This window comes from Tamandua tetradactyla, chromosome 3, assembly GCF_023851605.1.
Source record: "Tamandua tetradactyla isolate mTamTet1 chromosome 3, mTamTet1.pri, whole genome shotgun sequence".
Classification (NCBI taxonomy): domain Eukaryota; kingdom Metazoa; phylum Chordata; class Mammalia; order Pilosa; family Myrmecophagidae; genus Tamandua; species Tamandua tetradactyla.
This window is the reverse complement of record NC_135329.1, coordinates 217548440-217561089: the sequence shown is the minus strand read 5'-3', so window position 1 is coordinate 217561089 and position 12650 is coordinate 217548440. Positions and strand designations below refer to the sequence as shown.

Below are 12650 nucleotides of genomic sequence, written 5' to 3'. Positions count from 1 at the left end.
TCACTCATTGCAGAAGACACTCCCCTTGGCTGATTACAAATAGAATCAGCTGTGGATGCAGCCAACGTGATCATGATTTAATTCTATGAAATGTCCTCATCACAACAGACAGGCCAGCACTTGCCCAACCAGACAAACAGGTACCACCACCTGGCCAAGTTGACACACAAACCTGACCATGACACACCACAATCGACTTTTTTTTGTGAAAAATAGTGTATATACAAAAAAGCCATAAATTTCAAGGCATATCACAACAGTTAGTTGTAGAACAGATTTCTGAGTTCGGTATGGGTTACAATTCCACAATTTTAAGTTTTTACTTCTAGTTCCTCTATGATACTGAAGACTAAATGAAATATCAGTTTAATGAATCAGCAATCATATTCATTTGTTAAACCCTACCTTCTCTATGTAACTCCACCATCATCTTTTATCTTTCTGTTCCACCTTTAGTGGGCTATAGTCATTCTAACTTTTTCATGTTGGAAGGGGCTGTCAGTAATATGGGATAGGAAGATGGAACTAGCTGATGTTCTGGAGAGACTGGGCCCTCTAGGTTTCAGGATTTATTTGGACCAAGGACCCATCTGGAGGTTGTAGGTTTCTGGAAACTTACTGTGGTGCATGGAACCCTTATGGAATCTTATATATTGCCCTAAGTGTTCATTAGGATTGGCTGGAATGGTCCTGGTTGCAGTTTGGCAGGTTATGATGGGGGTAGCAATGTCTGCCTGAAGTTTGAGTAAGAGCAACCTCCAGAGTAGCCTCTCGACTCTATTTGAACTCTCTCTGCCACTGATACTTTATTAGTTACACTTCTTTTCCCCATCTTGGTCAGGATGGAATTATTGATCCCATGGTGCCAGCTCTGGATTCATCCCTAGGAGTCATCTCCCATGTCGCCAGGGAAACTTTCACCCTTGGATGTCATGTTGTACATAGGGGGGAGGGCAATGGTTTCACTTGCAGACTCTTAGGCATACTTATAGGTAGTCTAAGCCTCTCCACTAGCTACATAAGCTTCACAAGAGTAAGCCTCAAGACCAAGGGCTTGGCCTATTGGTTTGGGTGTCCCTAATGTTTGACAACATCATGGGTTTCAAGTTTTTACATTTTCTAAAGGAGACCATACAATAATTGTTCTTTCATTTCTGGCTTATTTTGCCTCACCTAATGTCCCACAGGTTCATTCACATAGTTGCATGCCTTGAAACTTCATTCCTTTTTGTAGCAGCACAATATTTGATCATATGTATACACCATCGTTCACCAATCTACTTCTCAGTCAGTGCCACCTGCATTCATTAGGCATCATGTATAATGTCCACAATCCATTAGCACTCTCAATTTTAGATGATTTCATTATTCCCAAGGAAAAGACAGCAAATAAATAACCCTCACCAAATAAAAAAATTTAACCTCTCCCTAACCCTTTACCCTCTCCCGCCCCATCATTTACCCCTGCTGTTGCTGTGGTAGTGCTGATGTTTTCCTGTTAAACACAGCCCATAGCATGCAGTAGCAGTTTTCCCTCTGTTCTCTGGACTTAAACACTCTGTACACGAATCATACCTTTGCAGTAATTCATGCATAGAACTTATTTATATTTGTAGTGTCAATCAGTGGGACACATAGGTCTAAACAATCCCTTTCAATTATGTTCACCTTCAATATGGTAATATTACTTCTAGACCCACTAGGCAACCACCTTTGCTCCTATCTGTTCCCTTACATTGGAGTTCAACCTCATTAGCTAATGGTTCACCTATCTCTAGCTTCTATGTATCTCTAAGTCCCCTATTTTCGGTATTATAAGCCTCTGATTTTATCTTTACCATGGTCATAAAAATGGAATCATGTAGTATCTACCCTTTTTTGTCTGGCTTATTTCACTCAGCTTTATGTCCTTAAGGCTCATCATCTTGTCATATGCTTCAAGACGTCATTTTGCCTTTTTGCTGTATAATATTCCATCCTATGTATAGACCACATTTTGTTGATTCACTCATCTGTTGATGGGCACTTGAATTGTTTCCGTCTTTTGGCGATGTTGAATAATGCTGCTGTAAACATCAATGTGCAAATGTCTGTTTGTGTCACTGCTTTCACCTCTTCTAGGTATCTACCAAGTAGTGCTATTGCTGGGCCATAGGGCACCTCGATACTTAGTTTCCCAAGGAACTGCCAAACTGTCTTCCATCGTGGCTGCAGCATTATACATTCCCACCCGCAGTGCATAGGGGTCCCAGTTTCACCACATCCTCTCCAACATTGTAGTTTCCTATTGTTTAATAGCAGCCATTCTTATAGGTGTGATTGGTATCTGCATTTCCCTTATTGCCAATAAAAATGAGCATCTCTTCATGTGCTTTTGAGCCATCTGTATTTGCTCTTCAGAAAAATGCTTATTCATATATTTAACCTATTTTATAATTGGTTTGTTCTTTTGCTGTTGAGTTGTGTGATCTCTTTATGTATACGGGACATCAAACCTTTGTCTGAAGTGTGATTTCCGAATATTTTCTCACATTGAGTTGGTTGTTTCTTCACCTTTTTGACAAAGTCTTTTGGGGTGTAGAAGCATTTGATTTTGAGAGGCTCCCATTTATCTATTTTTTCTTTTGTTGCTTATGCTTTGGATGCAAACTTTAGGAAGCCACCTCTTAATACTAGGTCTTGAGGATGTTTCCCTACATTTTCTTCTAGGAGCTTTATGGTGCTAGCTCTTATATTTAGGCATTGGATCCACTTTGAGTTAATTTTTGTCCAGGGTGTGAGGTAAGGGTCCTCTTTCCTTCTTTTGGCTACTGATATCCACTTGGGGTGGGGGTGTGGGGCGAGTAAGAGTGGGGTGGGGATGGGGCGCTTAGGGAGTGGGTGACAGGGTTCAAGTGTGTGGGTGTGCAGTGAGTCGCAGGCCACAGGTCTCAATGGAAACATTAGTCAGATTGTGAGCATTTCCAAGAAGCTTCTTCTTGTCCTGCCCTCGTGTGTCATGCCCTGCACCTCTCCTGGGCGAGCTGGCTGTTCTTCTTGCTGACGGCTCTCTCCCTCATGTCAATAGGACGTCCTCCGGCCTGAGCCTTCATTCTGTACCTAGCTCCACCTGTCCTGTCCTCTTGGCCGGCCGGCTGGCCTTGCCGGGGCTTTCTGTGAGCACTGGGCGCCTCACCGCACGGCCGTCAGCCGGGCTTCCGCTTTCGTGGGGTTTTCTCGTCGTTACGTTTTTTAAACCTGTGACTCTTTAGATAGCTCCCTCTAGGCCCTGTGGTCCCAGCCTTGTGTGTGGTGCACCATCCGGCAGGCCCCCACGGCAGCCGGCCAGGAGCCATGGAGGTCTCTGGCCTCAGGGTCCAGCAGCACCCCGCGGTGTCTGGGGGGAGGGGTGCCGAACTCTGGACACATGTTCGGCCTGGCCCCTTCCCCGGCCCTTCCCTGCAGGGCACAGAGATCGGCCAGAGCAGTGCGTGGCCGCAGAGCCCCCACTGCCCAACAGGGCCCCGGCACGCAGGCAGCTGGTCCCTGGGGCTTCACGTGGCCGCCGTGGCCAGCGTCCCCTCTCACAGCCGCACTGCTGATGCCCACAGGAGCCAAGGACGACCTTGGCCGTCGGGGGCTCCACACGCAGATTGTTCTCAGGGTGTCCACGCACCTGTGCTACCATGGCCTCTGCTGCTGTCTGTGTCCTTTCAGGGCTGGAGGACGAACCCACGAAAGCCCAGCTGCTCTGAGCAGGTGCAGACGCCCAGCCCTCAGCCTTGCTCTAGGGCCGCCCGGCCCCAGTGCTCACGAACACGGAGTTCTGAGTTGTGCAGCCCCGAAAGAGTGTGGTGGTCCATTAGGGGTGTTCGCTTGGTGGGCGGGGAGCTACAGAAGCGGAGCCTATGCTGAAGCGTCATCCACGCAGGCATCGGGGTCCGACACCCCCACCCAGGCAGGGCTGCCAGGCGAGCAGGGACGCGGGCATGACCCCTTAGTCCCCACCATGGGGGTGGGGGATGCAGGTGTTAGGAGCCTCCTCGGGGGCTGCACGGCTTCCACTCTCCCTCTCACTGCGCAGGCCCCCAGAGTGGGCAGCAGGTGGGTGCTTGGGCTTTGGGTGCAGGGGGGGCCACTGCCAGGGTGGTGGGTGCAGGTAGAACCCCTGCCTGGGCTCTGGGTGAAGTTGAGACACCTGCCCGGGCTCTCGGTACAGAAGGACCCTTTCCTGGGCACTGGGTACAGAGAGACCCCTTCCCAGGCGCTGGGTGCACAGGGACCCCTTCCCACGCGTTCGGTGCAGAGGGACCCCTTCCTGGGCTCTGGGTGCAGAAAGACCCCTGCCCAGGCTCTGGGTGGAGTTGAGACACCTGCCCGGGCTCTGGGTGCAGAAAAACCCCTGCCCAGGCTCTGTGTGCAAAGGGACCCCTACCACGGTGGTGGGTGCAGAGGGACCCCTGCCTGTATGCTCAGTGCAGTTGGGTCCTCTGCCCGGGTGCTGGGTGGAGAAGGGACCCCTGCCCAGGTGCTGGGTGCAGAGGGGCCCCTGCCCGGGCTCTGGGTGCAGAGGGACCCTTAACAGGGTGGTGGGTGCAGAGGGACCCCTGCCCAGGTTCTGGGTGCAGGTGGGACTTGGGTGTCCCACTGGGTGACGCGGGGCCTGTCAGGCAGCGGATGGACACTTTGGTGCTTGTTTGCTCAGTAGCTGAGCACTGAGTGGGGAATAGAACTCTCATCATGGCCCCGGGAGGTTCTCTTGGGTCTCAGCAGCCCAGCGGTGTTGCCCAGGCCTCAGAGGAAGCTCTGTACCCATCACCCTCAGGCATGTCCTAGCCCTCCCCCCCGACCAGCCCCTCTGGAGATGAGCCGTGTCCTATTCCCCGAGGAAGAGACCGAGGATCAGAGAGGCTGAGGCCACACGGTAGCCTGGCTCGGACCAGCCTTCTGCCTAGCTCTTGTCTTCCAGGGGCTGCAGCCACAGAGCCCAGGCTCCTCGGGCTTACACTGGTCACCGGGCTCCAAACCAAGTCAGCTCCCCGCCCCCACCATCGCCACTGCTGAGAAGACGGAGGGTTTCTTAAGAAGCTGCCCTCTCAGGACCCAGGGCCCGGCCTAGGCACCTCCTTAAAGCCTCCCCGTCCTCCCCTGCCAGTGTATGCTGCTCCCGACGAGGCCACCTCCATGCCAGAGGGGACATGTGGCCCCGGCTGGGTCTTGCCAGGAGGCACGGGCAGCCCAAGGGGCCTGGAGGAGCAGAGGGTCTGGGTGAACGCAGCGCTCAGCCACCCTGCTAAGAGGAGGCCGCAGGAGGTCCCTGGGCCCTGGAAGGCTGAGGACCCAGCCCTGGGCGGCAGGCAGCGTGGCTGGGCCTGCGGGGCCTCTGGATCGGCAGTGCCATGCCACAGACACAGCCCGGAACTAGCCTGGAGAGAGACAGACCTTGCCGAGGATACGGCAGGCGCCGGGTCTTGATCACTGACTTGCTGCTGGTTAGACCTTAGGGCACACAGAAGCCCCAGGAGCCCTGGCTCTGGCCGAGTCCGGGGTCTCAGCTCTGTCTGGCTTGCCACACCCATCCTGGCGGCCCCTCCACACTGGGTGGTGGCAGTTAGTACGGCCCAGCGGGTGGACTGGTTGCAGGGGGCAGGGTGGCCTGGCCGCTGGAGGGGTGGTGGCCACGTGCTGGAAGGAGACGAGGAGAAAAGGCAGGTTGGCAGCGGCGGGGGTGGTTCAGGGAGTTGGGGATGGAGGCGGGGCAGGGGTGGGGGTGGTAGGTGCTGGGATGGGGTCCGGCAGGGGTTGGGGGCGAGGGGCCCACAGCTGCCTGGCTAGGATGGGCTCCCGGGGCGAGGCCGGAGACACTGGCCAAGGTCTCTGGACTCACAGGGCAGCAGCTGAGAGCAGGAGGCTGGAGAGGAGCCAACAGGGGCAGGTATTCTGGAAACGCCAGAGATGGTCTGGGAGGAGTCCCCCGAACATGGGGTTCTGAGAAAGGGTGAGGGTGGGATGGAGAGGACAAGACCTGGGGATTGTGGGGTAAGGACAGGGGGTGGGGTGGAGAGAAGAGGTTTGGTGGGGTGAGGGGCTGAAGGGACTGGGGTGGGTGGAGCAAGGGCCTGGGGGCTGCCGCGCAGTCCCCTCCTTGCAGGACCTTGGCACAGAGGCTCGGAGGGGCTGGGCAGAGAGGAGAGGGATGTGGGGCAGTCAGAGTCCTATGGGCAGGGGAGTCTTGCATCGTGGAGAGGGCAAAGCTGGGGCTGTGGGAGAAGGGAGGTGGAAGAAGGTAGAAGAGAGAAGATGGAAAGGGGAGGGGAGTTGGGGGAGGGGAAGGGCTCAGGTTTTCACAGGGATCGAAGGTGGGGGGAGCGGCTGGGTGAGAGGAGGGTGGGGGCGCACAGGGTGGCTGTCGGGCAGGGAAGTGCCCCTGCAGCCTGGTCCAGTCGTGCCAGCGTTTTTCTCCAGGAGTGTGAGTGTGAGCATGAGCGCGTGCGCGTGCAGGGCTGCCAGGCGGTGGAGGATTTGCTTTAGCAGGTGCCCGGGGCTGACCTGGCCTCTCCTTGGGGCTGCCCTCCCTGACCGGGGCCTGGCTCTCAGTCTCGTGGTTCCCATGCCCACCCTTGTGAATCCTTGCTGGGTGGGCCTGGCACCTGCTCGCAGTGCTGCCCCCTGCTCTGAGTCCAAGGCCCCAGGGGGTGCGAGGTGTGGCGGGGTGCTCAGAGGCAGCAGGGCCCGAGGCAGGCCAGGACGGTCCTGGGGAGAAGAGGGTGGCGACCGGGTGCCCTGAGAGCGGGAAGGTGCGGTGGGGGCACCGGGAGCTGGGTGTGCTGTGGCCGAGGCGGGAGCCGAGGTGGAGTGAGTGGAGGGAGGCCGGGGCTCAAGGGTGAAGGGGCTTGGCCACACAGTGGAGCCTGGGGAGCAGGGGATGCACCCCTGTCCCTGGGCCTGGGCCGCCCCATACCTGGGCTCTCAGGAGAGTGGGACCTCCTCCCTGGCCGAGGAGGTGGGGGCAGCGGCCAGGGGCCTCAGGGCACCCAGGCAGGGTAGGGAGAGGGAGCTAGGATGGGAGAAGGGCGGCATTCCAGGCTGGAGCTGCGGCACCGAGATAAAGGGCCCGGAATCTGCAGGTCTCGGGTTCCACTGAAAGCAGGGGCACCTGTGCTGGGGGGCCGGGGCCGGCTCGGGGCTGCAGGTTTCCTTCTCGGTCACCCTGATGTCCTGGAGCCTCTGTCCCTGGCTTCCTCCCCTGGGAAGAATGCGGCGCTTTTCACCATGTGATCGCAGGAGGCTGAGATGCCACGAGGGCCCCTGCAGTGGCCAAGGCCCCTTCTTTAATTTTGTGGATGGAATTTTGCATTGTTTTTCTTAAAGAGTCCATCCCCTCTGGCCCGACTGTATAAGCTTCAAGGCCCTACAAAACCTGGATCTGCACATTTTTTAAAAGGATCAACAAATAGTAAAAAGAACCCCTGAATTATCTCCTCTGACTGACAGATGTTCTCTCCACCCCATCCTGTTCAAATGCTCAAATGCCCTGTTTTTTACAGAACCAGAACACAACAACTAAAACCCTACCTCCTCATCCTGGGTGGTGGTTTTGCTTTTCATTTGTAGCTCCATACGCAATGTGCCGAATTATTTTAAGAGTAATGACTTACGATCCTTTCCAAAGTTTCCTTTTGCATTTCCTCCATGGCAAGCAACATGAATTTTCTGTGTGTTTGCTGATTGGCCATTAGGTGTCCCACTTCTGGGCATGTCCTGTCTGGTCTTTGCCCTTGCTTTCTACAGAGCTGGCCCTTCTTGAGGGGTGCAGCGGCCTGGCTGCCCCTGGCTGTGGTCCCGAGCAGTCACTGTCGTCCATCTGGGTATCTCTGCTTCGTGTATCTCCTGCCTGTCCCTCCCGAGCGTCTCTGTATTTTAAAAGTGTTACTTTCTACATTTCATCCAAAATAAGTTTTTTGCAGATAGTAAGAGGTAGGGCGCCTGCTTTATTTTTCCAGTGGCTGTCCAGCGTCCCGCTGTCACTTACAGAATGGTCTCCCGTACCTGCCCAGCGGCTGGTCCTGAAGCCCGACAGGATGAGCAGAGCCAGCAGCTGCCCTTGGCCACCTGGGGGCTGCATTCATGCTGCCCCCCTGCCCCGCACAGGGGACTCCTCTTTATGGGAGCCAGGTGCAGTCTTAGCTCCCACCAGATCTCAGGGGCCTCCCTGGGGATGACCTGTACAGACAGCTTTGTGTCCGTTCATGTCATTGCTTTTAGGCAAGGAGCAGCATTTTGGTAAATTGTGAAGCTTGGGAATTCCTGTTGGACAAACCAAACATGCAGGGTTCAGTCTTAAGAGTTTAAGTCTTCATGGGAGGCTTTTCTCCTACCTGCAGCCCTTGGCCTCGCCATGTGCCAGGAGGCAGAACATTTCTGCTCCTTTCGGTGCTCAGGTTACACAGCTCTCATTCCAGCTCCAGCTCCGGACCCCGCCTGGAGGCCCCTCCTGCCTGTGCACAGGCCACCACCGGACCCCTACTCTCAGTGGGCATTTCTGCATCTGACACCCCCTCCCCACTCTGCTGTGGCTCTTAGGCATCCATGTCCTGGCTTATTTTTAGTACATGGGATTTCATACTCCTGTCATTTCAAAAACAGTGTTCATTGTATATGCAGACGCCGTGTATGTGAATTTGCCTGCTCACTTATTTGTAAGCCCCAAATCAATCCTTGTGGTGTGTGGGTGGTCATTTGTGGATATGCATGGAGGGGTGAAATATTTGTGTCACACGTGTTCCCAGCTTAGGCAAACCAGGTGGCACTGCCTTCTCGCCACCACGGGTCCTTCTGGAGGTGTATTTAGTGCCAATTTTTCATATTTTTGTGCTTTTTTGTTGGTGACTTTGGTGCTTAAAATGGCCTGAGTGTAGCGCTGAAGTGCTGTCTAGTGACCCCTGTGGAAGAAGGCAGGGGTGGGCCTTCCTGGGAAAATGTGTGCTATGGGGACTGTGCTCAGGCCCAGGTATGGGCTGCTGGCTGTGAGCACGACATTGATGATCCCACCACTTATAGGAAGGGGTCTGTAAACAGAAATACACGTAAGAAGGTTATGTATCGATCTGGTGATGGAAAGATGGACGGGCCCTGAATTTCCCCTGGGAACAGTGGTTCGCTGTCCACTCACTCAGGGTTTGGGGTGACTTTCTAGGCCCCACTCAAGGGTGTGGGTGACGGGCACTTTCCAAACCAGCTGTTTGAGGGGCTTCTGGGAAGGTGATGGGGCAGGAAGGACGGGGTCCCTCCTGCTCCATGAGACAAGGTAGGGAGTGGAGAGATGACCAGGACTGAGGTCCCAGGGTGCTGGGAGCTGAGCTATAGGCGACTTTATATTAGATAAAACAAATTCCTGAAACAAAAAATCTCAAAACGTTTAGTAATATGACTCAATACTACTGCAAAGCTGATATTTGTAATAACTTTTTTTTTGATATTTTGAGAACACACAGTTTTGATAGTTAATCGAATGGTATTTAGGATACTGTTTACTATTTAGAAACTAAGAAACTTTTTTTTTATTAATTAACGGAAAAAAAGAAATTAACCCAACATTTAGAAATCACACCACTCTACACATGCAATCAGCAATTCTCAACATCATCACATAGATGCATGATCATCGTTTCTCAGTACATCTGCATCGGTCCAGAAGAACCAGCAACAGAACAAAAAAAGATATAGAATGTTAATATAGAGAAAAGAAATAAAAGTAATAATAATAGTAAAAAAAAAATAAAAACAAAAAAAAACCTATAGCTCAGATGCAGCTTCATTCAGTGTTTTAACATGATTACTTTACAATTAGGTAGTATTGTGCTGTCCATTTTTGAGTTTTTGTATCTAGTCCTGTTGCACAGTCTGTATCCCTTCAGCTTCAATTGCCCATTGTCTTACCCTGTTTCTAACTCCTGCTGGACTCTGTTACCAATGACATATTCCAAGTTTATTCTTGAATGTCCGTTCACATCAGTGGGACGATACAGTATTTGTCCTTTAGTTTTTGGCTAGACTCACTCAGCATAATGTTCTCTAGGTCCATCCATGTTATTACATGCTTCATAAGTTTATCCTGTCTTAAAGCTGCATAATATTCCATCGTATGTATATACCACAGTTTGTTTAGCCACTCTTCTGTTGATGGACATTTTGGCTGTTTCCATCTCTTTGCAGTAAACTAAGAAACTCTTGTATCTGTATCTGTGGATTTTTTCCTTCCATGCTGTAATTTTAAATTAGTTTATGAAATATATTGTACAAACAGGCTATATAATGATTACTTAGATATTTTATTTAAATATACCTATGGGTAAGCTAACGAGGATATTCATTTTAGGTGGTTAAGATTTTCATATGTCAATTATAAAAATATTTGTATCTTCATATTTTCCTGAAATCAGAAAAATGTTTAGTAACATAGGTCATTACTGTAGCAATGGAGGTATTTGTAATAACTTAATATTTTGATAACATTCAGTTTTGACAACTGGTCAAATGCATTTAGTGTTTAATATTTAGGATTTAAGAACTTTGCTATCTGAATTTGTAGATTCTTCCTGTTGCTTCAATTTTAAATTGGTTTATGAAAATTACTGCACGAACAGGTTTTATGATTAGATATTTTATTTAAATATGCCTATGGCTAAGCTAACTGAGATAATCCACTTTTGTTGGTTTAAGTGTTGGTTTTCTTAAATAAGAATATTTTTAAAAAGACAATGAAACGAAGAAACAAAACAAACAAAAAATAGTTGTTTGGTTTTGTCCAGCATCTAGGGAAAAGGCTCTTTTAACTTAGCTTACCAGGTTGCAGTAATCTTTTCAAATTAGGCATTTTCTGACACTTTCTCCTGCTTTTTTGTAACTCTCATGTCTGAACATTAGCTCTGACTCCCCAGATCGATGCATTTCGTGTGAACTGCTGCTCATTTGGAGGTTTCTGATAAGTTTTTGTGGGCATACTTGGGTTTTCCGGGAAGGGGTTTTGCTAGAAATTGCAAAGGTTCATGCTTTCAGGCCAGATGAGGGAAGACAAACATTTAGATCTACAGAAGCTTACCCTGCAGGGTGAGAGACTCATGTGTGGGGTGGGGGCCTCTCCAGTGGGGATGGGGTCTCTGCCGTGCAGTGACTGCCTCCCCTCCTGCCCCCGGCTCCTTCATGGAGCAGCTCCTGGAATCCTATGCAGCCTGCAGGGCTAGGCCCTGGACCCCCCTCGTGCCAGCCGGCAACCTTGCTGCTGGGCCCCGGGGTCTGTCCTTTGGTCCCCAGGCCAGCGTCTTGCTGAGGTCTGGATTCTGCCATTTCCGAAGCCCTGGCCTGTGACTGCACGACTTTCAGTGGTCAGCAGGACAGACCCCTACCCCATTTACCACCCTCCTGCTGCTTCAGAAGGAACGTAAGTTTGTGGGGTGGGAAGGTGATCAACGTATGGGGGTCAGTTTCCCCACCTTGTTTCCAGACCAAGGTAAAGGAACAGAGCATTTGGCCTCACCTGGAGCGGAACAGTGTGTGGGTGTGGCTGCGTGTGCGTATGTGTGTGCACGCGTGTGCCACCCACCGCCAGGGTGACAGCCTGCTGCAGATGCCCACAGCCAGCCCTCTGAGGCCCCCACAGGCAGGTGTGGGGGCCGGGACGTCTGCAGGAGTGTGGCTGGCTGGCAGGTCCAGGTGCAGGTGCAGGTGTAGCAGAGGCCGGCTTCTCTCCAGCCCTCAGCGTGGCCCCTGGAGCATGTCTGAGCTTTGGATTTCATGGCAATGCCAGGAGCTGGTGCTGCATGCCCAGTGAGGCGGCAGCAGGTGGGCGGGCAGGGGGCCAGGGCTCAGCGGCAGGCCAGGCCTGCCCAGGGCTGGCAGATGCCGAAGGGCAGTGTCCCGAGCTCACCCTGATGCCTCCTCTTGCTGTATCACACCTGTTGACTCACCTGTGTGGGTACCTGCCTCACCTATTTTCTTTTTCCCAACAGGGAAAACGTTCACGAAGAACCCCCAGAAATCCTTCTGGAAGCCCCAGAAGATGAACAGGGCCATGCCCCCCAGATTGGGCACCCTGAAACCACCCATCTGAGCAGGGAGCTGCCTTCACCCCTCTTCTACAGGGCTGGAGCTGGACCACTGGGTGCCCGGCACCCCGGCACTGCCAGGGTGGAGGAGCAAGGCCACTGCGGGTGCCAGTGGCCCCTGCTCCACTGGGGTGGGGGTTGGTTTCAACTCATGCTCAGCCCCTTTGGGGGCCCCGCTGCGCGAGCTGTTGCTCCCCGAGCCTGGGGCTAAGGTGCTGACCCTTGCACTCGCGTGGGGCCCCAAAGTGCTCTCAGCACCCAGGGCCCAGCATTACAGGGCCGCTGTCAGCACGTGGCCAGGTGGCACTCAATAAAGTACCACGTCAGCAGCCCCCCCTCAGGAGATCTGCTTCCGTTAAGCCTCTGCACAGTTGTCCCCCCCCCAGACCCAATAAAATGCCGTGTCAACAGCCCCGCCACCCCAGAAGACCTGCTTCCTGTGGGCCTGTGCACCAGCAACCCCCCCAGGCCCCACAGGAAGGGGGCTGAGGCCGGGTGAGAGCTGCCAGCCCGGCTGGCCCAGGCCTGCAGGGTGCCCAAGGAGGGCCCATGCTGTGGAAAGGCCTC

General features: G+C 52.8%; 1 protein-coding gene across 8 annotated transcripts in view; it reads left to right on the top strand.

Annotated features, from left to right (window-relative positions):
• Positions 1 to 12522, top strand: part of ANKMY1 (ankyrin repeat and MYND domain containing 1) — a 66444-nt gene extending 53922 nt beyond the window's left edge. For 3 of the 8 annotated variants that reach the window (XM_077155625.1, XM_077155626.1, XM_077155627.1), the window contains exon 16: positions 3697 to 5695. In XM_077155625.1, the coding sequence (XP_077011740.1) occupies positions 3697 to 3894 (198 nt within the window). In that variant the 3' untranslated portion in view covers positions 3895 to 5695. Of the gene's footprint in view, positions 1 to 3696; positions 5696 to 11987 lie in introns of those variants that run through there. The other 5 variants (XM_077155624.1, XM_077155619.1, XM_077155623.1 and 2 more) reach the window with 3 other exon arrangements.
• Positions 12523 to 12650: the final 128 nt, after the last annotated feature.